The sequence below is a fragment of the Mustela putorius genome, unplaced genomic scaffold, assembly GCF_011764305.1.
Source record: "Mustela putorius furo isolate JIRA1106 unplaced genomic scaffold, ASM1176430v1.1 tig00000430_pilon_pilon_pilon, whole genome shotgun sequence".
NCBI lineage: Eukaryota > Metazoa > Chordata > Mammalia > Carnivora > Mustelidae > Mustela > Mustela putorius.
The window spans coordinates 9,224,322-9,248,623 of NW_025421377.1; the positions used below are offsets into that span (position 1 = coordinate 9,224,322).

The 24,302-nt window shown below is 47.1% G+C and overlaps 1 protein-coding gene across 1 annotated transcript in view; it reads right to left on the minus strand.

The window, feature by feature from the left end:
- The window catches only part of IGFBP7 (insulin like growth factor binding protein 7), a 77,115-nt gene extending 53,515 nt beyond the window's left edge, over nt 1–23,600 (minus strand). Inside the window, exon 1 of the mRNA XM_013047307.2 lies at nt 23,041–23,600. Within this exon, the coding sequence (XP_012902761.2) occupies nt 23,041–23,515 (475 nt within the window). The 5' untranslated portion in view covers nt 23,516–23,600. The remainder of the gene's footprint in view (nt 1–23,040) is intronic.
- Nucleotides 23,601–24,302: the final 702 nt, after the last annotated feature.

Below are 24,302 nucleotides of genomic sequence, written 5' to 3' on the forward strand. Positions count from 1 at the left end.
ATCACAAGGAGCTAACTCCCTCCGCACTTTTGCCTGGCCTCCTCTTTCCTTCATGTGTGTTGTCTCTTTGCTGCCCAATTCTGATCCTACTCCTAGCAGTTTCTCCTTAGTCAGGGACCCTGTCTTGGAAGAGAGTCTGGGCTGGTCAGTTCCAAGAGCTCATGGGGTCCAGACTGCCCCAGCTCTTTGGACCCTTCTGTGGGTCCCTTGCCCTCAGCCACAAATGGACTCGGTGCACCACACTTTCCAGTGAGTGCCCCTGGTTGTGTTGGGATTGATCCATAATAGGGTCCATCACCTCAGGACTTTCCTCTGCTTCCTCACCCAAAGCTATCGACATCATGCAGACCTTGTGGCATACGTGGTTTAACACACTTGTTTTTTTGGTTTTTTTTTTTAGGGGATAGCTTGTCACATCTGTGTGGTAAATACTGCCCATGAGGTTTGGGTTTTGGTGTCTAGTGGCTTTATTTTAATATTAGAAAACTAAAATTTACCATCTTAACTATTTTTTTTTTTTAGATTTTATTATTTATTTGACAGAGAGAGACACAACACAGCGAGAGAGGGAACACAAGCAGGGGGAGTGGGTGAGGGAGAAGCAGGCTTCCTGCTGAGCAGAGAGCCCAGCATGGGGCTCGATCCCAGGACCCTGGGATTATTACCTGAGCAAAGGCAGATGCTTAACGACTGGGCCACCTAGACGCCCCCCATCTTAACTATTTTTAAGTGTAGTTCAATAGCGTGGGGGTACATTCACGTTGCAGTCCAATCTCCAGAACTTCCTCCATCTTTCAAAACTAAAACTCACTACCCATTTAACAATTCCCATTTCTCCCTTCCCCAACCTCTGTTAACGACCCTTGTATGGCTCTGTTTTTAATGAAGAGATTGAATTCAGGGGACCAACACAGTCTGCCGCCACAGGCCCATTACTCAACTAGATACTCCTGGAGACCGGAGTCTGTTTCATGGCCACAGGACCAACATAGCAGCCGACACAGAGAAAACACATATTTAACCAGTGAACAAGTCACTCTTAATTCCCGCATCTTTTGGCAGCGTGATAGGATGCATTCTTGTACTCATTAAAGTGATCGATGGTTCACATAAAAGTTGCCATCCTTACCTGGACTAATACCTTTCCAGGTCAATATGAAACATGAGCTTCTGGAAAGAACACTGCCAACTCTTGATTACCCAACTAATGAAGGGCAGGAGAGGAACAGACTATCTCAATTCCATGCTGATTTTAAAGTACTTTTTATTTTCTTGTGTATGAATTTGTGGTGGTGGATTTCCTTACTAATTACGCTTGGTTCAGGCTAACACTGTAACAGCAGTGGTCCCTGGGCACTACTTGCTGGCAGTGATTGGAAGGGAAGGAGGTGGTTCAGGCATACATGGGACAATCTAGTAAAAAGGAAACACCTGACACACAGGTACACAAGACAGTTCACTAAGTAGGCATATTGGAGAGCTGCTGCCATAAGAATTGGTAAAACCAAAAGGAATAAGATCTTGCATTCGCATCAAGCTTTACCATTACAAAGGGCTTTCAGATCCATTACTCACTTATTTCCCACAATCCTACCCCTTTATTTTTATTTTTTTTTCAAGATTTATTTATTTGAGAGAGAGCATGAATGGGGGGGGGGTGGGGAGAGGAAGAGGGAGCCAGAACCTCAAGCAGACTCCACGCTCCGTGTGGAGCCTGAGCGGGGCTCGATCTCACAACGCTGAGATCATAACCTGAGCTGGAACCAAGAGTTGGATGCTTAACTAACTGCACCACCCAGGAGCCCCAACCCCACCCTTTTAATACAGGCCCTGCTAGCTCCGCTTTATAGGCAAGGAAATGGGGGGGGGGGCAAGAGACTAAGTAACGTGACCATCCACACACTCAGTCAATGTACAATCTGGACTCTCTTCCAAGTTCAGTGTTTTCTTACATTACACCTGAAGAGTGTGGGAGCACACACTGCTCACATCCCATGTCGGAAGAAGGCAGGGTCTTAATTACACATACATAAAAACAGAGAGCATCTGGACTAGTTTGTGCAAGAATAACCCTAGTTTTCTCCCTGCAATCCCTAAAACCACTCCTACCACTCCGTCTCTGCCTCCATCTCCATTCACCACGTCTCTAGACAAAGGAAAAGAGGGAAGACAGTATGGTATTTTGGGTGTGTTCCAGAAGCATCAGCATGAGCTCTAATGACGAGGACAGAGACCAAAAGGCTCGTCCCTACTGTGCGCTAGGCACCTCCTCTCATCAGCCCGGCAGGGTAGGCTGTTGGGTCCCCACCTTACAGAGAACTTCTCTGAACCTCAGTTGTGTCAAATAATGTGCCCAAATCAGGTATTTAGTAACTAGAGGAGCAGGGATTTGAACCCCATGCTCTTTAAACAAACACCTCTGTAATATGTGGAATTTAATTTATTTTTGAAGATTTTGTCAGAGAGAGAGAGAGAGCACAAGCAGGGGGAGCAGTAGGCAGAGGGGAAGCAGGCTCCCCACTGAGCAGGGAGCCTGATATGGGGCTCGAGCCCAGGATCCTGGGATCATGACCTGAGTCAAAGGCAGACATTTAACTGACTGAGCCACCCAGGTGCCCCTATGTGGAACTTAAGTAAGCATAAAAACATAACAATTCATCATACGTAGACCTGAGGATGATTGGAAGTTTGATTTTCATAAGCTGCATAAAGTATGCTTGTTTTCTAAGCATCTTCATAGCATGTATCTGCATACAAACAATAAAGACTTTCTTCCTATTTACCTTCAAAGTGTCCTTTTCCACATAGTAAAAGCAAGCTAGGCAGGAGTCCTCAAATCTGCTAGCCACCCCTTCTGGAACGGAAACCATTAAGGAGTGAAATGTCCTTTCTTTCATAAAGGTCTCTGTGAAGATCTTTGGCACCTTTTCTATAGAATCTCTTCCCACTGAATTTTGGGAATGACATATTTTGCTATAAATAAGCTTGTCTCATTTTTTTTTTCCCCCAGACATGATCTATTTTGTCATCTGTTTTTCAAAAGTGGTTCCTGCTGAGTGAAGTCTGGGGTGGGTGTGTGTGGTCTGAGGACTCCAACAGAACACCAAACTTCCAGTCATCCTTTGCATTTCCCTTAACACCTGTTTCTGCAGAGAAACTGCTGCCCGGCTCTGGCAGACATGGAAGGGTTGACTCTGCCCCAACCTCCACTCTCCTTATTCTCAGTCTTTCCGGCTGCTAGGGTAGCCAACTGACCCATTTTTGGCCAATGAGATTAGGCAGACACTCGCTGAAAGGAGAGCATCTGGGAAACTTCAGCTTCCCTGATAAAACACACAACCAGCATTGCTCTTTCTCCTGTTCCTGCTCACCACCCTGAATTAAGAGTCCATGGCTGGAGGCACAGCAGCCTTCTTGGAGCTATTAAGCGTGAAGATGAAAGCCAACAGAAAGCAAAGGACGACAGAACAGAAAGAACCTGGGTCCTTGGGAGGAACTGCTACACAGTTAAACGCACACTGGCAGTAGTCTACACCTGGACTCCTTGTTGTGCAAGCAAACGAACTGCGTGTTGGATGAAACACTGTAGCCAGACTTTCTGTCACTTGTAGCTGAACACACTCCTTACGGAGATGCTAGCTGCTGCTCTCTTTTGGTGATCATTCTGGTCTTCCCCCTCCCCAAATCCAACCATCCCCTTATGTGTTCAAGGAACTGGTCCAGACTAGCACCTTCTCATCAGGCACAGACTTATAGAAAAGTACTTACAAACTAAAAAGTAATACAAACTACAAACTAAATTATATGACCGATTGAGAAAACTGCTGAGAAATGTTCCTTCACCCCCTTGCCTAAAAACTTCTTGAGTCTTGAGATAAATGTCATACTTCATGAGAAACCTATTTCCTGCTTTCTTTGGCAGTGTTCAAAGTCAGGCCTTTCTGTTGTTATTATACACCCTGCTGGTTTCAAGGACTTCTGAGTGGGTCACATTCCCATTCCTTAGAGGTCACACACACACGCACACACACGCACACGGTAAATCTCCCAGGACTCAGTTTTATTCATATTGACTGAAAACTTAATTTGTTCTTCACAAAACTCTTCTGACTTTTTAAAAATTAAAAAACTTGTAATTATTTGAGAGAGCAAGCGCATGTGAGCCCACAGTGGGGGTGGGGAGCATGGGGACAGAGGGAGAAGGAGAGAAGCAGACTTCCTACTACAGAGCCCAGGGCAGGGCTTGATCTCGGGACCCTGAGGATCGTGACCTGAGCTACTGACCTGAGAGTCAGAGGCTCAACCAACTGAGCCGCACAGACGGCCCCAAGTTCTTCTGCTTTTTAGTGACAATTTTAAGAAAATACATGCGAAAGCAGTGATTTGTGATTACCTCTCCAAACTTATTTTACATTTTCCTCAGAAATTTGAATGACACACCAGTTACTGAGCAAAACTGACCAGGCAGGCAGTGTGCACAACTGGGAGTTGGACGACTTGTAATTAACCAAGTTAATCACAGGCATGTGGGGAATCATTTTATCCTGCTGTACTAGGCAATGCCACTGCCAAAACCTTGACTTTGAGTTATTTTTAGCTTACTCAAAGAACAGTGTTAGATTTTCTGGATCTTTTCCTTCCAAAAGATATGTATGGTTTAACCAAACAAAGCACAGCACAAGCACACGCCCTTCCGCACACTGGTGATAATCAGAGTCACTGGAGGGTGTGGACACGTGGCATTAATACAGGGAACTGCATCAGAGGAACGGAAACCAAGATCCACAGACCAGGAGCCAGAATGAAGCATCTCTTGTGTGTAACTGGTCCTGGGGCTCCATTTTAGCTTCTGGGGCTTTCAATGGGGGTACACATGTACGCCCATGTACACACCTGCCTACACAGAATTCTTGCTCCCGCGTCAATCGATTCCTGTTAGTTAGGGCTCTGCTTGGGCACAAACACACCGGGCGTCGGCTGCCTTATTTGTAACCTAAGGATAATACCCCACAGCAGTCCTGGGAAGATTAAGAAGGTGACATACATATGTGTATGTGTAAAAATGCTCATAAACTGTGCTATTCTCTGTTGATGGAGACTATCGTTCCTATTCCTAACTCCTGGTCAAATACGGGAAAAACTCTGCTGGAAATATCACGTGCAGCTTTTCTGTTTTATAAATCTATCCTCAGTGCTCTGTAGTTACTGCTGTACTCACAGGAACAACCGCTGCACAGAGAGGACGACTGTCTCTTAACTGCTGGAGAGGAAGGGTTTGAGGAAAAGGAAGCAAGGCTTGGCCAATCTCTAAGGACGTGAGGAAAGCCGCAAGGACCTGTGCAGTAGAATATTGAAAGCAGATTCTCTTCCAGCTGTAGTAAGCGGAACAGGCCACAGGCTGTCCCTGAGAGCTGGAGTGTAACAGTCCACCTCACAAAAGCAGATGAAAGAGGTGGCCGAGACCCGGGCTCACTACTCTGCACCAAACCCATACTTAATGAGATGCCGAGAATCGAGAGTTGAACGAGATGCTAAGAATCAATAAGGTGTTTGACTGAGGTCAAACAGTTAGAAGGGGTCTTATTTTTCCTCTGTGAAAAAACCTTAAAGACAAAGCCCTCCAAAGTTCGCAAACTGTTGACCATTCAGATCGCATGGAGGTGGCTGCCATTACAACAGACGTTTTCAAGCTACTCTAGCAGAGAGGCACAGGCTTTCAATGAATCCTAATTCAGTGATGTACAAAAAGGCATATTCTCTCCAGCTCCCTATTATTTTGAACTGTATGACTGACCAAACCGGACTTTAACAAATGCAAGGCACTGCAGCAGACTCCTGATGGAGAAGTTCCAGCTAAGCCCGAACTATCTATCTCCTCCCAGGGCCTGGCAAGCCCGGGAGCAAACTGGATGATGGGCAGAGCTCCAGGGTACTGGCCAGTCACTGCACATGTTATCAAAGGGGCTGGGTCACTCTCAGCCATCTGTAGACACTGGAGAGGACAATCACAGTATAGTTCAAGTCTGAAGATAATGCGAAAGTAATTTCGACTACCCATTAAAATGCTTTGCTTTTGGCCTTTTGTTTTTTGGAGAAAATATGTCTAATTGAGACGAGACTGCTTTTATTTATTTTTTTTAAGGTTTTGTTTATTTGAGAGCGAGCGAGCAAGCATGAGCTGCCAGCAGAGAGAGAGGGAGAAGCCAGATCCTCACTGAGCAGGGAATCTGATGCGGGTCTCGCTCCCAGGGCCCTGGGATCATGACCAGAGCGAAGGCAGATGCTTAACCTGTTTAGCCACTCAGCGCCCCAAGAAGCAGCTAATTTTTAAAATGGAATCACCAGGGACACCTGGGTGGTTCAGTTAGTTAAGCGTCTGCCTTCAGCTCAGGTCATGATCCCAATATCTTGGGATTGAGTCTCACATAAGGCTCCCTGCTCAGCGGGGAGCCTGCCTCTCCCTCTGCCTGCTGTTCCCCCTGCTTGTGCTCTCTCTCACTCTCCCTCTATGACAAATAAAATCTTTAAAAAAATAATAAAATGGAATCACCAATATCAATATGTATTAAAAGTGTTTTTGAAATGTCCATACCTTTGAATCAGTAACTCCAATGCAAGGGTCTAGTCTAAAGACCTTGAAAAAAAGAAGAAAGAAGAAAGAAGAGCTTTTTGTCCAAAGATGTGAATTTTAAGGTTATTTATGACAGAAGAAAACTGGAGTAAATTAGGATTCACTCAAATGATCATGTAGCATTATGAAATTTATAAGAATGAAACACCTGGAAAATAGTTATTAATGAAAAAGATATAAAAATGTGAATAACACTATTTAAATAATTCTATAATTAAATGCCTAGAAAAACACTAGCATGAAATACAATAAAATATGGAATGGGTACAATAAAAAAATGAACAATGATGAACACTTAACAATTCAATGAATTCTGTAAGTTTCCATAACATTTGTTTTTCTTCAGTAATGAAAAAGATCTTAATTGAAAACAATTAAATGAGCTCACATTCCCAGAACACACACAAACTGCACACCAGCTGAAATGAATTAACAAGGATAAGTAAAGTCTAGACTTTAAAACCCACTGTAGTTTGTCCCAAAAGTTAAACATCTGACAATGGATCACTAACGTCAAAATAGTATCCTTGTGGGGAGCCTGGGTGGCTCAGTGATTAAGCCGCTGCCTTTGGCTCGGGTCATGATCTCAGGGTCCTGGGATCAAGTCCCAAATCGGGCTCCCTGCTCGGAGGGGGGGCCTGCTTCCCTTCCTTTCTCTCTGCCTGCCTCTCTGCCTACTTGTGATCTCTCTCTGTCAAATAAATAAATAAAATCTTTAAAAAAAAATAGTATCCTCGTGATCTTGGGAAGTCATTTGCACCTATTCAATATCTTGCTTTTATACATTTGTCAGGGAACTGGGTAAACAAAGTGAATTTACTACATTTTTTCCTTAGTGTTTACCAAGGTAAACACAATCTTTTATTTTTTTTAATATTTAAGAAATTCTTTTTTTTTTTTTTAAAGATTTTATTTATTTATTTGACAGAGATCACAAGTAGGCAGAGAGGCAGGCAGAGAGAGAGGAGGAAGCTGGCCCCCTGCTGAGCAGAGAGCCCGATGTGGGACTCGATCCCAGGGTCCAGAGATCATGACCTGAGCTGAAGGCAGAGGCTTTAACCCACTGAGCTACCCAGGCGCCCCCAGGTAAACACAATCTTTGAGGTTCTTTTGGATCAACAATCTATCCTTAGCTCAATTCTGGGCAAACAGAAAGAAAATGCATTTGTCTCTACTCCAGAATGTCACTTGGGGCAAAGTAATAACTGGTCATTTGTATACTACACATCGAGCCATAGTTCCATTATTTATAAGCTCATGAAGTCTGTAATTAAATTGTAATGTAGTCACAGACTACAAATGTGAACATACCTTTGTTCCCTTTGAAATTTCATTGAAAATAAGGCTTCTAATTATTCAAAATGAAGAGTTGAGGGGTGGGCTGTATGTATGTTCTTTGCTGCCACACATTTTTACTGATCTGACGCACAAGAGGCTCTTTCATATTAGTCTAACTGCCTCTTCTCTGCCTTCCTATACTTTGCAAACCATCAGACCACAGGTTTGCAGGCTCCTCAGAGAAGGGGCACGATCCTTCTCATCCCTGCAAATTTCCTTATTACAGCACCTAGCACAGCATTTACAAGAAGGTACTTGACATGATTCCTAGGGAATCATTACGATTTTCTGCTTCTAATGACAGTGATGACCCAGGTAACCTTGTCTCCTGAGAGAAGTGATGGGTGAACCTGGAGGAGCCTAGACAGAGCCTGATTGCTGAAGAGAGAGAGGAGAGGGTTGGTTTTGGGCAAGGTCAGGAGCGGCGCCTGCCAGCCGGGCTCTGTGTGTGTGTGGGGGGGACCCGCACAGGAGACTCCAGCTGGTGGGAAGGCTGGAGAGAGAAAAGGGAGGGACCCTCCTGCTGTCTCTAGAGAAATCTAGTAAAATCTACCCTTCTAACACCTGGGGAATGGGAATGCTGTTTGCAGATGGGTGTAGGGGAAAAACAGAAGCTTGTCACAGGGACAGGTGACATAGGGACAGGACATGTGTTTATTAAATTGGATTAAGAGTCCAATAATTGGGATCAGGAGGGAGACAAACCAAAAGAGACTCTTAATGTCACAAAACAAACTGAGGGGTTGGGGGGAGGGGTGTAGGGAGAGGGGGGTGGGGTTATGGACATTGGGGAGGGTATGTGCTATGGTGAGTGCTGTGAAGTGTGTAAACCTGGCGATTCACTGACCTGTACCCCTGGGGCTAATAATACATTATATGTTTATAAAAAAATAAAAAAAAATGTACAGGCACCACAGACCTGTACCCCTGGGGCAAATAATGCATTATACATTAATAAAAATAATTTTTTAAAAAAGGAGTCCAATAATTATCTACTAAGTACCTGCTCTGTGCCCTTAACTTCCAGCTTTGGGGCATACCAGGGAAGCACAGCCCACAGTGGGTTCTGCCCTCAGCAACCCTGTAGTTCCCTAATGCTGGTCATGACCTGTGTCCAACAGTTGACTCCCATTATTCATGGATTTTGTATTTGTGGAGTCACTCACTCACTAAAATTTGTAACCCCCCAAATCAAATGTTCTTGTACAGGGAGAATGGCAAAACAAACAAACAAAAACAAAAACAAACAAACAAAAATATATATTTATATAAATAAAATAAAATAAAATAAAATAAAATAGATTAAGGTCTCCTAGCCGAGGTCAAACACAGCCAACCTGCCTTGTTTTGGCTCTCCTACTGTAAACAAGAATCCCCTTCACAGTCGATTATTGCCACTTTTTTCTTTTCTTTTCTTTTCTTTTACTGTATTTTTCTTTTCCTGCTGGTGATTTCACTGTTTAAAATGGTCCCCAAGTATAGTGCTGAAGTGCCGTCTGGTGTTCTAAGCAAACACACACACGGGGACAGGGTGTGTTTGATCAGCTTCTTCCAAGCAGGACTTATAGGCTGTTGGTTATGAGTTCAATGGGAACAAATCAGCAATATAAATTAAGTTGTCTTTAAGCAAAAACACACATGAAACACAGTTATGTGCTGACCGGCCGGTTAACAAACACATGATCAGGAACTCAACTGCGTTGCCCCTCAGAGCAATGGCTCAGTGCTCACTAACTCAGGGCAAAGAAGAAGAATGAAGCGAATCTGTGCCTTCCTCTATTGCGGTTTAACTGGAGGGGAAAGATCACCAGAAGTCATCTTTATTAAGGGCCAAATGTGGGCCAAACACAGTGCTAAACATTTAAAATGCATTCATCATGTAACTCTCACAACCAGCCTGTGAGGGAGGTAGCAGCTTCATTTTACAGATGAGGAAACAGATGCTCAGGGAGGTTATGTATATTTCCCAAGGTCACACAGCCAGTGGTAGAATACTGTGCCCTACTACTGCCCAGTAGATGACTGGGGGAGATGATAAAATTGAGAATAGAGGTACCTGGGTGGCTCAGTCACCGGGCATCTGCCTTTGGCATAGGTCATGATCCCAGGGTCGTGGGATGGAGCCCCACATCGGGCTCCCTGCTCAACAGGGAGCCTGCTTCTTCCTCTCTAGCTCTTCTGTGCTTGTGTTTCCTCTCTTACTGTCTCTATCATGAATAAATAAAATCTTAAAAAAAAAAAAACTGAACAGAACTAAGACAGACAGCAGACTCAGTTGTTGTGATGGTAGAATAGGAGTTTAAGGGGCAATCTGAGAAGATGACAATTAGGACGATCTAGGCTGAGTGATGGAAGATCCTCCACTAGGTTGGGGGACCTGTAAGCTGGACAGTCACCTCTCCCTGTTGGAGATCCAAGGGTGCAGGTGACACGAAGAAGGTGGGCGTCCACCAGTATGAAGGCTCCCCTGCCCCACAGGGCACACCATAATCCACTCTTAATTATTTATTCATTTGCTCAACAAGTAATGGATCCCTACTATCCTATCCCAAGTAGAGACACCGGGAATTCAACAGTGAACAAAACCGATACAAAGCAGTGGGGCTCGTGGAACCTAGGGTCTAGTGACAGGACTGAAAGACTGAGTTGTGTGCCTTTAGGGCAGTACTTTTCCTCAAGTATGGTGGTTTATTCTAGCTTCCCTGGATACCAACAAATGCTGATGTAGAAACAGTTCCATTCTGTCTGACTCCGATAACAGCACCGAAACTGCCAAGGAGATAAGCAGCAGCCAAACCACCCGGCTGTTTGCATTGGGATGGGCTGCTTAGTTTTCTAGGGCTCCCCCTTTCCCACGGTGAACCAGATATCCTGAGAAGTCGCCCTGCTGCAAGACGTTACCCGCTGGATAAACAGAGCAAAAACTGGTCCATCATTATTATCCTAAGGAAACGATGTACCCCCAAGTCCACTGAAGGCTTTCTAGTTCAATGATTCTGAATCTGGCCTGCATGTTAAATCATCTAGGAGTTTTTTAAAGTCCTGCTGCCCAGGTTTCGAGAAAACCAATTACATCAGAATCCTGCAGGAGAACTTGGGCATCAGAATTTTATAGAACTCCCCAGGGGATTCTGATGTCCAGCCAGGGTCAAGAACCACTGCCTTAGAATGTGACAGAGCACACTGCGTGCAGGGAGAGTCGGTGGTTCCAGTATCCTGTCGATGACACTTAAACCCTCGGAAGCTGGTGGAGCTGAGAAGCTACCATTCCCTTCTTTCTTCTGCTCTCCACCCTATGCTGGGATGTTGATGGCACCACTTTTCAAGTAGATGCAAAGAACGGACCTAAGTGGGTACCTTCCTGAGACGAATAGGGCTGTTTAGAGTTAAATGTATTGATTTTTAAATGAGTTCCTGCTAAGCTGAGGCTAATGTGAAAGCCAAAGAGGAGATTCATGAACTGCATGCAAAGGGATTTATTATTTGCACCAATAAGTCTCTAGGAGTCAAGGATAATACCCAATATGTACCTAATAAATACTAACCATACTCTTTGCCAATCTCTGATTTGGGTTCATATTCTTCTTTGGAGCAATATCTTTATTTTTCTTTGTTTTTAAATGAACCAACCAACGAACCCCCAAAACATTTCCTATTATATGCAGGGAAGAAACAGACCAATACTTTATTTGAGTGTCCTTTGGGTGCCTAGGTGGCTCAGTTAAGCATCTGCCTTTGGCTGAGGTCATGATCTCAGAGTCCTGGGCCGGAGCCCCACATCAGGCTCCCTGCTCAGTGGAAACCTGCTTCTCCCTCTTTTGGCTCATGCTCTCTTCTCTCTCTCTCTCTCTCTCTCAAATAAATAAATACATAAATAAATAATAAATGAAAACTTTAAAAAAATATTTTGAGTGTCCTTTGAATCTAAAATGTCCTCTATATCTGAAAGTGCTGTTAGAAAAAAAAGTGTGGGACCGGGAAGACAGAAATATTCCATGCTACAAAGCAGAGTGATCCCTCTGGACAGGCTCCTGGGGCTTTCCCATGTAACTCTTTGCATTTGGCTGTGGGATCTCTCAGAGACGGAGGACTCCCTGTCCTGAAATCCCTGAACAAGATGGAAAGTTTTCAGGGATTTGTTTGTAAGAACATCACCCTGGCATTTTGTTGGCATAGATTTAAACACAGGTTTCAGATGTAGCCTGAAGATACATAGGGCAGAATTACATCTGGATTGGTCAAAGTAAGACATCAAGTGGGGGCGTCTGGTGGCTCAGTCGGTGGAGCACCTGACTCTTGATTTGGGCTCAGGTCATGAACTTGGGGTTGTGAGATGGAACCCGCGTTCTGACCTGCACCGGACGGGAGGCCTGCTCAAGAGTCTTTCTCTTTCCCCGCCTCCCCCAACCTCCCTGGCAAAGACATCAACATGTCACAGTCAAGGTACTTATAAACTAACTTGCATCAGGGTTTATAATCCTAAGAACAGTAAAAACTGAAATGAAACAGCGTTTACTGAAGCTCTCCTATATGACAGGTACCAAGGGTTTTCATGTATTAGCTCACTTACGATCCCAACGATTCTAAGTGGCAGACGTCACTATTATACCTGCTTTGCAAGCAAGAAAACTGCATCAAGCAGGTTAAGGTCACCCCAGTAGTTAAGTGGTAAAGGGGGGATCTGACTCGTTTGGTCTGACTCCAAAGTTCATACCCTTAGCCAATCTTTGCTGTTATTTCCTCACTTCTATCGGTCAGATTTCGGCTGCTGGGTGGCCCAGAAGTCCTAAGAACTGAAGACGATTGGTAGGGGCAGGTCTGGGGTCCGCCTTGGAGACCTATCGAGCCCATGGTCACCAGGAGGCTATGGCTGTCTCCCCAACCTCCTGGACTGGACCTGGGAGGGCCCACGGGGTTTGCGCTGATGCATGGAATAAACCAGGGTCCTAAAGCATCTAAAAAAAGCTTCATCTCAAAGAAGCCTCAAGAAAAGAACGACCACCTCCTGGCTAACATGGACCTTTCAGAGGTGGCGAGCCAACTTCTGGCTTATTCGAGCTCTGTGGCGAATTCGTGCTCCTGTGGCTCAGGAGTCTAGGGATGGAACGGGGAGGGGGGGTAGTGGTGGTGGTGGTGGTGGTGCAGACTGTGCAGAGTTCACCGTATATAAAGTTGCTGGCCAAGCTCTGTGACTAACAAAGGGTTGGGGTTGCAGAGAGAAAACCACATTTCTTTGTGCTCAGGCAGGAGAAAAGGGCAGTATACAAGGACAGGCCAGGCTGAGCGAGTGAAAGGAAAGAGGCCTCCAAGGAGGCAGCAATGCGGGAGGAGCTGCTCATGTTCCCTGGTCTCAACTCGGTCCCCACAGGCCTGCCCGGGCCCCGACAGTTCTCTTCCAGCGATCCAAAGGCTTGGTGGTGCAGAAAGAGCCAGGCTGCGTCAGCAGCTCTGATCTGAGACCTGCCCGAGCAGAGAGGGGCCTCTGGTTCTGAGGCTCTGGCCGGTCAAAACCCGGGCAGCCTCTGGCTCTCTGCCCCAGCCGGCCCTCTCCCGCTGGGCCGCGCAGCCTCTCTGCACGAATCTCTTCCCCTCGCTGCCTCTCACGGAGAGCCGCCGCTGCCTAAGCATTTCATTCTCGGTCACATGCTGCACGGCTTCCCGAGGGGGGTCCTTCGGAAGCCAGGCCCGCAGGGTAATTGCTGCCGCTGCTGCCGAAATTCACGTTCAGGTTTCTGTTCCCGGAGCACAGACTTCTGAGGGCTCCCGTGGAGAAGGAGCCGCTTCGCATCCTGCAGGCTGCCCAGGCAAACGCCTAAAGCCTCGTGTCTGTGTGGTCTCTTTCAGAACCTTCTCGATGTTCCAGGAGATCTGTTTCTTGATAAAATTTTCTCCCTTGCTTGGGGTCAGGCCAGAAGAGAGCAGAACAGATGTTAGATCTAAAGCTTTCCCCATTCAACCACTTGACCGCTGGCCTGCTAATCCGCCGTGATGTAAAGGAAATGTCTTTGAGCCCCTCTCACTCCGGGAAAAGACAAGCCTCCAAAAAAGCTGGAGCCGTCCCTTCTTCAAGAAAAACAACATGAAAGGACAGGGTGATTGAAGGCAGCTGCATTTCTGCCTGTTAGAATATTAAAGTGCTCTCTCTTTTCCTCTCAGAAAATCAAAATGGATTATGCTTGAGTTCTCAAACCCCGACAAGGATTTTCCTTCTTTTGCAAGTCATCACCTGACAAAAAATACGCTTCAATCCTGAAAGAGAGTAGCCCTACAATGAATCACAGCTTAGATATGGAGTAAATACTATTTTTTTTTAAAGATTTTACTTATTTGACAGAGATCACAAGTAGGCAGAGAGGCAGGCAGAGAGAGAGGAGGAAGCAGGCTCCCCACCAGGCAGAGAGCCTGATGTGGGGCTCGATCCCAGAACCCTGGCGAGCGGAAGGCAGAGGGTTTAACCCTCTGAGCCACCCAGGCACACCTGGAGTACATATTATTATCCCAGCCGGGAAAACTGACACCAGAGCGTGTGGGGGTGGGGGGTGGGGGTGGGGGTGGGTGGGGTAGTGGGGGGGGGCTAGGGGGTATGGGGGGCGGGACAGAGCTCAGTCAGTGCTCAGAGCTAAAATTTCAGGTGAAAGAGAACACTGGAGTGTACTGACAGTTTTCTTAGTAATTTTTCTCCTTCAGCCTAGCAAATGATCAAACGCCACATGCCAATGTTATGCTCCAAGAGGTCCTCCTTGGGAAAATATTCAGGCCAGCAGCTCCCAGCACACTGTCCCTTCAAAAGCCCTTGGCTGCAACTGAGGAGACGTCCCCATCTCGCCCTGGAGGGACTGACACTAGACGGAACTCAGGTATCTGGTGGGGTGGGGGGGTAGATACATTCATTTAAGAAATACCATCCTTCACTGAGTGTAATATGACACTTATTATAAGGTGCATCCCATTATCCCAAAAAGCCAAGTAAATTAAGACATTACCTTTGTTATCAAAACAAATTTCTATTTTACGCTCATAAAGCTCTTTTAGAACTATTTACACAGGAATGTATCATCTAACCCCTGTCAATCCATCAAAGAGAAAATATAAGCAAGATATATCCACTAGGGTATTCTTAAAACTTTTTCCACACTGAAGAGGTTTTTTATTTTTATTTTTTATTTTATTTTTAAGTAATCTCTACACCCAACGTGGGGCTCGAATTTATAATCCAGAGATCAAGAGTTGCACGCTCCACCAGCTGAGCCAGTCAGCGCCCCCTGACTCTTGTTTTAAAGTGTTTATTTTGAAATAATTTTAGGTTAATGGTGGAGAAAGACCGTGCTGAGGGTCGAGGCTGCGGGTCTAGGCACCACACTTTGAACAGCAAGCCTGGAGAATACCTAGATTTACACACCAGAAATGCTGAATTCTGGCTCTGTGGATGGCTGACGGGCAGTTTCTGTGTTTGGAAACTGAGATAAGTAACTCCCCTTACCTTCCAAGGTTGCCGTGAGGAGCAAAGGGGCAAACATCCACCGTTAACCATAAATGACGCAAAAACATCAGTTATTCTCATTACCTACAAGGTAATGAGAACCCATGATGACTAATGAGAACCATGTACAGTTCTTGACCAGTTAAGAGTCAAGAGTGACTCTACACTGATTTGGTGCTACACACGGTACGGGATGGCATACATCCTGTGAAGCAGGTAACTGTTCCTTCACTCATTAAGTGGGTTATCCTGAAGTTCTGAGGGCGTTGCTTTTTCATAGTCAACCCTACTCCGAATGTGTGGGCTTGTGCCTGGCTCTCCCACTGTACGTAAGGAACTTCCTACCTTATGAACGTGGCTCAGTTTTCCTTTGAGGACCCAGAACTTCTCCGCAACCTCAGCCTGCTTTGGGGCCCAGCCCAGGCTACAGCGGGCTTCTCTCCTCCTCTTCCAGGGAACCCACCCACGCAGGCACCATCGGAGGTGGGAGCTGGGGTTCCTTCTTGCCCCTAGGGTCCTCATCAGCCTCAAACCCGCCCTCCTTTGTAGAACAGTCAAGTCAGTTCAACACATCAGCTTTTTCAAAGGCCCCAGATCATTTTGCCATTAACCCAACTTGAGATAAAAGGGTTCAGCAATTTAACGCATCAATCTGAAGTAAAACAAAACCAATTCCTCCCTTCCCCCAATCAACCAAGGCTTTCTTCTCCTCACCTCTGCACTTTCCTTGGTAGGCTTTGTGGGGGTGGTGGGCTGGTGGGTCTTATCGACCTGGAACACCCAGCCAGCGCAGTCTTGGGAAAGCTCTCCTTAGACGTTTCTAGCCCCTCCACTCACCTTCCTCAACAGTAAAGGTCTCACGGGGAAATCTTTAGAACTGCCTAAAAGAAGCTGACATTCCTTTACACACTCATAAGTCTTCTCCCACCTCGGATCTTTCTAATGCCACTCCTGGATCTAAATTACAAAAAAAAAAAAAAAAAGGTTACACTCATAGGCTCCCTGGTTTAAAAGTCCTTTCGACGACAATGCAGGGTTCCTTCTTAATCGCTGCTAAAAACAAGAGCCTTACAATTAAAAACACAGATGAGGTGAGATCATTTGTGGGGTAACTTGAGGTGAAGGAAGCACCATCATCTTATCCCCTCCGAGGGGAGGAATTTAGATCGGAGGAAGGCTGGCTGCCCTTGGGCTCCATCCAAGACAGGGTTGTCACTAAACTCCCCAAAGAGGGCCTTATAAGGCAGCTTCCCGTAGAAGGCAAATCTGCAGTAAACCCAGAGGGCAGGCTCTAAGGGAAGGATGGAAATCCTATTTAGTGCCGTCAGCAGATGCCGACTTAGCTCAATCATACCATTGCATAGGTCTAGAGCATCGAAGATTTTGAAACTTGTAACAGCTTCTCCCGCATGCTTCCCCTCCTCACTTAGATTCTCTCTCAGCTCTCCGCAAGAGAAACTTTCAGACAGAATTCTCTGGACTCCTACGGGAGCATGGTACAGTATTCCACGTTTTTGTTGTTTTTTAAACCAGCAAGTTCTTCCTACTGTGTAATCTAAATGTGCCTCATGGCTACAAATTCCAGGCCCTTTAATTCCATCTCCTGAGGAATTTTAGAAAAGAAGGTCAGGCACCTTCCACTTAATAACTCATTCCTAACCATGGAGAAACATTAACTTGTTTCTTGGATGACTTTCTTTGAAAAGAATCTGAAGTCCTTTAGGATCCTTTTCCAAAGCTGCCGATTGTCTTGTCGAAAGTTTCTTCTGGCTTTCAAATCTCCCCTGAAATGCGGGGATTAAAACTGGGTAAAATAAGAATGAGCCAAAGTCCTGAAGTTTCTGTGGTCAAGAAGGGCAAAATGCGGCCAGAAAAATTTTAAAAGCTGGGGGAGACTTTTTTGGGGTCTGACTTCTTCTGTGTCTGATCGGAACGTGGATCGAGGAACGGGGATTGTGGGAGAGAAAGGAAGAGCTTCCTGAAATGAGAAAGTGTCTGTAATTCGGGAGCAGGGCTGGCTAACCAGCAAGCCATGTGACGGGTCATTTCTAAGAAAAAAAGTGCAGCACCATGCGCTCATCTCTCCCGGGTAACACACAGCTTGCCCCCGTAGGTTAGGGACCCAGATTTAACAATGCTTCTAAGATCTGGGAAGCTTAAGGTGTGAACAAGTCTAGGCATCTCTCGCTGGGATTATTCTAACAGCTTCTTAATGGGAGTCTCTGACCCCATTCTGCCCTCTTCCAGTCCATTCTAAGGGTGGCCAACACAGACTTTTAAAAAACGTAAATCCAATCACATCACTCACTAGGTCCCACTGCTCTTGTGATCACCTCTAAACCTCGAAGCATCTAAACGTCTCCCTCCATCACTGGGCTCTGTCAAGTGTCTAGCCACCTCTGCTCTCTCGTTTTGCAAGGAAGCCCCATGGAACTACGTGCCAGTCCTTTTGCGGCTAACAATACCCATCACATCTCCCTTTTAAGTCCATTCCAACTCCCAGGCCAGCTCTGCTCTAGCCAATTCCTTCACATCCCTGTCTCAGGGCCTTATTCTACAAAGAAGTCATTCCCAGCTCTTTTCCTACAAATCCGGATGAAGGCTCCTTCTTCCTCTGGGTCCGTCTTATGATGTAACTGTGTTAGCTTAACGAAGTATTGCACGGACTTCCATTCCCCCCATCCCTGGAGATAAACCAGACATTTAATAATTTAATTTTTGAATCCCTGTTTTAACTTTCCATAGAGTTCTACAGTTCTGAGTTCTACAGTTCTACAGTTGCCAGTCGCGACGTGTTTTTTCCATGCCACCAAGCAAGTCTTTGACACTCGTTGGGTGTCCTACAATCCTTTTCTGACACTGTCTGCCCAGAGACAGTGTTAGCTCGCACCGCTTAGTCCCACCAGACTATACCCACACTTTCAGATGCCCATCACAAGTCGTTTGTCACCTGTGTTTCTAACCAGCCACAGATGGGAGGTTCCAACCACTCCCTCTGGTTCAGTTAATTTGCTAGAGAGAGTGGCTCACAGAACTCAGAGAAACATTTTGCTCACACAATTACCAATTTATTATAAAAGGACACAATTCAGGAAGAGCCAGACAGAAGAACTGTGTAGGGCAAGGTATGGGGAAAGGGGTATGGTTGGAGCCTCCATGCCCTGTCTGGGAGCACCACTCCCCCAGCATCTCCAATGTTGACCGACCCAGAAGCTCTCTGAACCAGTCCTTCTGGGTATTTGTGGAGTCTTCTCTACATAAGCATGACTTAAGGATTTGATGACAATCATCGGTGATTGAACTTGATCTCCAGGCATCTCCCCTCCCGGGAGGTAGAGGGGTGGGCTTGAAAGTTCCCATGGAATCATCAAGTGGTTGGTCCCACCAGCAGGCAGCCTGCCCCTCCTCAGTCCCAAAGTCACTCATCAACACAGCAAACGATACTCGACCACCCTCCACACTTAGGAAATTCCAAAGGCTTTGGGAGCTTCGGGGCAGAAACGGAGTAAGATCACATATGTATTTATTATAAATCACAATATCCCAAGTTCATACCTCATTGGTGGATAGTAATACAACAGGAACAGCTAAATGATAGGTTCATTGTTAGGTTGCTAACTAAATGAGCTTTTCAAAGAGCCAATGTTTAAAACCCATCAAATGAAATGAGTTTCTGAAAACAAAAATCTTTTACTGAAGCTTCTTCCATTAACACAACCGTTTCTGCAGCTCTGAGCCTAATTCTTACCATAAAGGGGATGGAGAAATGTTGGGATTTCGGGGGGAAACTGACCCCCTAATGTTAGAGTTCAGGACAGCATTAGAAGGGAAGAGGAGTCAAGGGTCAGATGTATTCCTTGGCCTAGACTTCAGGAAGGCAGAACATACACGGAGAAAAGAGACAGACAGGCAGCAGGGTCCATAGCCTGCATTTCCAAACGGGAAGGCTCTTTCTTCCATGGATTCCTTTGTTTAACCAATATGTATTTACCAAGTGTCCAACTAATCGCCAGCCACTGTGTTTATAAATAATTCTAAGATGGACTCCCTCTTTCAGGATGCTCCTGGTCTAGTGGAGAGGACAGACATTCCCAGAGCCCTGTGGGGACAATGGGGAGTGCTCTACGAACCCGCAGAGCTGGTTTTTCCCTCGGGAATTCTGGTCCTTTGGCTGAAATCATCCCACGATCCTCTGCGGGGCTTGGCCCGGCCTCATTCACACGGCTCCATCCCCAGCCTCCACCCCATTTCCCTGTTGTACATTCTCAGGGCACACGCTGTTAAATGTGCTGTTTCCGTCTAAAGCTTCCAGTAAAAGCCATGAGAGAGGGATCCTGTTTATTTTATTCGAGGCTGCTCGCCCTGAGACTAGAACACCTGGCACACTCAAAATTCATTCAGCGCATGTTTAAAGCATCTACTAGTGCCAGGCAGGGATGGAGGCACAGATCAGGAAGCGAAAACTCCCTTTCCTCGCAGAGCGTACTTTCTAGTTTCATAATGACAACGCGTATCTATTGAGTGCTTTCTGTGGATAATCGCCACAACCCTGAATGTCAACGGCGACTCTGAGACAGGTCCGATTATAATCCTTTTTATTACCGTTGAGGAAGCCCAGTCCCAAGTGGTCAAGTAACTTGCCCCAGGGTAAGTGACGGGGTTAAGATGCGCACCCGAGAGTCCGGCTCTAGAGCTCAGTGTCCTAGTATTCTGGTAGAACGCCTCTTGCTTATATATACATAGTATCTGTGCAATAAATATGGTTGGAAAATGGCTGGATGCTTCCAGAGAACCGAAAGAAGACAAGGACATCATCCTGGGGGTGTGGGGTAGGTGGAGCTCAGTGGGGTAGGTTGCTTCATGGAGAAAGGGACAGGGGCTGATCCTGGAAGGCCTGGAATTCAAAGGGTGGGAAATAGTGAGGGTGTGATTGCAAACAGCAAACTGCAACATTCTGTGCCTGGAGCATGAGGGGGTGGGAGAGAAGAGGCCAAAATAATACCATTATGGTCAAGAGGTAGTTTGAACTTGGGTCCCAAAGTACTCAACACAGAGACCCAAAGTGGCTGCAATGCAATCACCAAGAAGCTCGGATTTAAAGCATCACGAACAAAGAATAAACAACATCAAGAACCAGAATAAAGGAGCGCCCTGTTCTCTTCCAACTGAGTGATTTCGTTGTAGACCTCAGCACCTCCAGAACTTTTTATCAAACTGAATTGTCAAATCCTCTCTTCCACTTGCTCAGGACATCAGGGACCTCAATCAGATCTAATGGTTCTAAATTCATGACGGCAGTTCCAAGGTTTGAGATGATTAGCTCGTTACCATTTGGACATATTTCAAGATGACGGCTTTGCCTCTCCTCACAGGCACAGAAAACAAGCAGACCAAGATCTTTCCCCAGACCGTAGGTAGGTGGTGATCTCAGAAAAGAAGGGGACAATTGGTAGGGTCTCCAGGGCTCCAAGGAAAGCACTCAAGGAGGCGAGATTGCAACTCGTAGGGATAGTTTCTCACTCATCAAGACCAGATCTGTTTGTGCATCCGTGGCTGGAGAACACTTGCGTCAGCACAGTGCTGACGTGTACTAGATGCTCCAGAAATGCCGGTAAACGGGATGAACAGGAACACCCCCTTCCTCTCAATACTTGAGGAAGCCTAACTCAAGTTTCTCCTCGGGGCAGAAATGGCTGGAGGAATCTAGAAAACGCATCTCGTAGTCTTTGCAGAGCCCTTGGACTAAATGGCACAGAAAGAAACAGCACTGTCAGGTTTGCCTGTCACATCAGGAGAAATAGATCAGGAGATCTGGTTTTGGCCCCATTCATCTCTGCTGTAGAAAAGTATACTGGTAGACCTCACGGTCTTTTCTGCTTTCTATGGCGTAATAATAAACGGTCCCAGGCACTAGACCCATATCTCTAAATTTAGTTTGGGAAGAAAAGGCTAATTTATGTCAAAGTTGCCAGTTTTAGATGCTATTTCCCTTAACATTTTCCCAGAAAAAAAGAAAAACCAGGTCCGTATCTTCATGGGGTTTGCAGTCTGAAAAGATGCTGAGAAACTGGGTATACCTGGCATCAGGTGATGGGACTATTCTATACGATTATTCAGTCTCAAGATGTTATAATCCCACTGTGTATTTAGAGACGCACATAGTAGGAGAGAAAAAGGAATAAAACCAGCCAGAATCAGCAACAATGCTTAAACAATCACCCAGTGAACCTTCCGCTCTGATAAGCAAGTACCAGTCCTTTGGAAAGACTATGGGGAAAATTTCCCCTTGGAAGGTTTATAAGAAAAATCGCAGTATTTGGAATGAATTTTTAAACTGCACACATTTCTCTTTTCAGGAAATGACTGATAAATTAGATCCAAAAGAACAAATGACTGTGTTTCTGTTGGAAAAGTCTGTGAATTAGTTTGGGTTGTGATTTTCTAAGTTTAAGGTGACAGTAATCTAAGGAGTCAACAGTAAGTTACATGACTTAAGGCTTTCAGTAGTGAACTCTGAAATTAGTGACATATGACCTATCAGAGTATGGATTTCTGGGAAAAGCTCTAAAAAAGAATTATTTGGAAAGTGTGGGGAAAAGTCTGGGCTGTGCTTAAGGAAGCAACTGCTTCTGTCATTTTAAGAGAACTGCCTCCTTCCCTTTCTCTACATTGGCTGGGGCTGGGGCCAGGAGAGGGACTGCCAAGGTTGGATCTCTAGCTTTCCCTTGAAATTACTGCCTACGGAAAATGTTATTTCAGACAGAGTTAAAATCTCTGAGGTCTCTTTCCCCTTACAAGTCCAGACACTTATTTATTTTCCTCTTTCATTTATGGCAAGTTTGGACCTGTCTGGAATTAAAATAAATGATCTAACATAACCTCAAAGGCATTCCTGCTGAACCGGGCATCCTGGGGACGAGTTACACAAAAATGGGACAAGAAAGAAAACAAAATGGTCATCAGGTTCATAATATAAACTACATAAAAACATTCTTCCAAGAGTTTGTACCTCTTGTCCACAAATAATTAGCTAGACTACTGTTTGAGAATCTTTAATTTCCAGTAAGTGAATTACTCTAATATTAAGAACCATAAAATCCAATTTTCAAAATTCTTACAGCCTATCCAATTAAACGCAGGATAAATAACTTCTTTGAAAGTCCTTGCTTTGCACTTCATCGTCAAACTCTTTCCCCCTCTCTGACTTCACTTCTACCTACCCACCCAAGCCAAGAAAGGACGAGGAAGAGGGCCTCCCTGGCTTTCCCAAGGAGTGGGGGCAGCTTTTGCGAATCGACTTGCCATCTGAACGTACATACACTCGCCAGTCCTCACTTCTGGGCGCACGCAACAAGCTATCAAAATAAAACCAGAGGGAGAGAGAGAGGGAGAGAGAAGAGGGGGCGTCGTCCACGCTTCCCGGCGGCGCCAACTCCTCCCTTCGCCTCCGTCTCCCCCCCCCCCGCCGCCCCCCGGGATGCCCGCTGGGTCGTCGCGGGGCACCGCGACGGCGGACGCCCTGTCGGGTCTGATCCGCCAGGGGGCGCGCGGCCGCCCGGGCGGGGTCGGAAGGGAAAGCGCTCGTGCCCACCTTGCTCGCAGGTGCCCTTGCTGACCTGGGTGACGGCCTTCTCCCCGCGGCTCTCGGCCCGCAGGCTGGCGGCGCGCAGCTGGCACCCGCTGGGGTAGGTGACGCCGTCGCTGCCGCACACCGGGTAGCGGCTCTTGCACACGCACACGCCGCTCACCTCCGGGCCGCCGGCTGCTGCCCCGGCTTTACCCTTCCGCCTCTTGCGGCTCTTCACGCACTCCATGCCCGGCGCGCAGTGCCCCCTGCCGGCGCCGCCGCCCCCGCACGGCTCGCCCTCGCCGCGGGCGCACACCGGGCAGCAGCCGCACGCGTCGCGGGTCTCGCCCAGCGGACAGCCCCGCGGGGGCAGGGGCGGGCAGGCGGCCGGCTCGCAGGGGCCGCAGGCGTCCGAAGAGGAGGAAGAGGAGAGGGGCAGGAGCAGGAGCAGCAGGCCGGCGGCGCCGACGAGCAGGACGCTCAGCGGCGGCCGCTCCATGGCTGGGTGCGGAGGCGGCGGGAGCGCGAGTGAGTGCGGTCCCGCGGCCCCGCGCTTTAAACCCGGCGCCCCGCCCGGCCCGGCCTCGGGAACCACACCCCGGGGCGGTGAGAGCTCGGCCGCCCCGCCCGCGCCGCGCCTCCCGGGACCGCCCGGCTCCAGCGCGCCCCTGCCGGCGGGGCGGGCTTGCGCGCGGGCCCGGGGCGCTCGGCCTCGCGTCGGCTGCGCTCGCCTTCTGCCTCCCGGCGCGCCGCCCCCGCTGCGCCCGGGGCCCTGCGCTCAGCCCCGCGCCCCGACCCCCAGTCCCTCGGGGTCGCCCGCGGGGACGGCGCCTGTCCCAGCCCCGATGTGTATACTTCTTGACGACAACAACGACTTCGTGACGACCCTGTGTTTAATCGATTAAATTCTCCTTGGGCCTGGGACACCTGACTGCTGATGACTCTTTTAAGAACAAATCGTGTTTAAAACGCCACGGGGGGATTTGTGTCCCCGTCGGCCACAGACCGGCTGTGGTCTCGGGTGCCGGGCTAAGAGGACAAACCATTGCCAAGCACTCCTCTTTTTTGAAACTTCCTAATTGACTCCTCCCCCAGTGCTCCCTTATGCCAAGTCAAGCTCAAGTGTGAGTTCTGGAATTCATGAGAGAGCTGCTTCATCGCCTTGGGTTCATTCTAAATTGTGGTGCATCTCCATCACACCTCTCCAGGGAGCAGGGCACCGCTGGGTGTGCCGCTGAGGCACCCGAAGCAATTTCCCCTGTAGTCGCATGAGGTGTTTGATACAA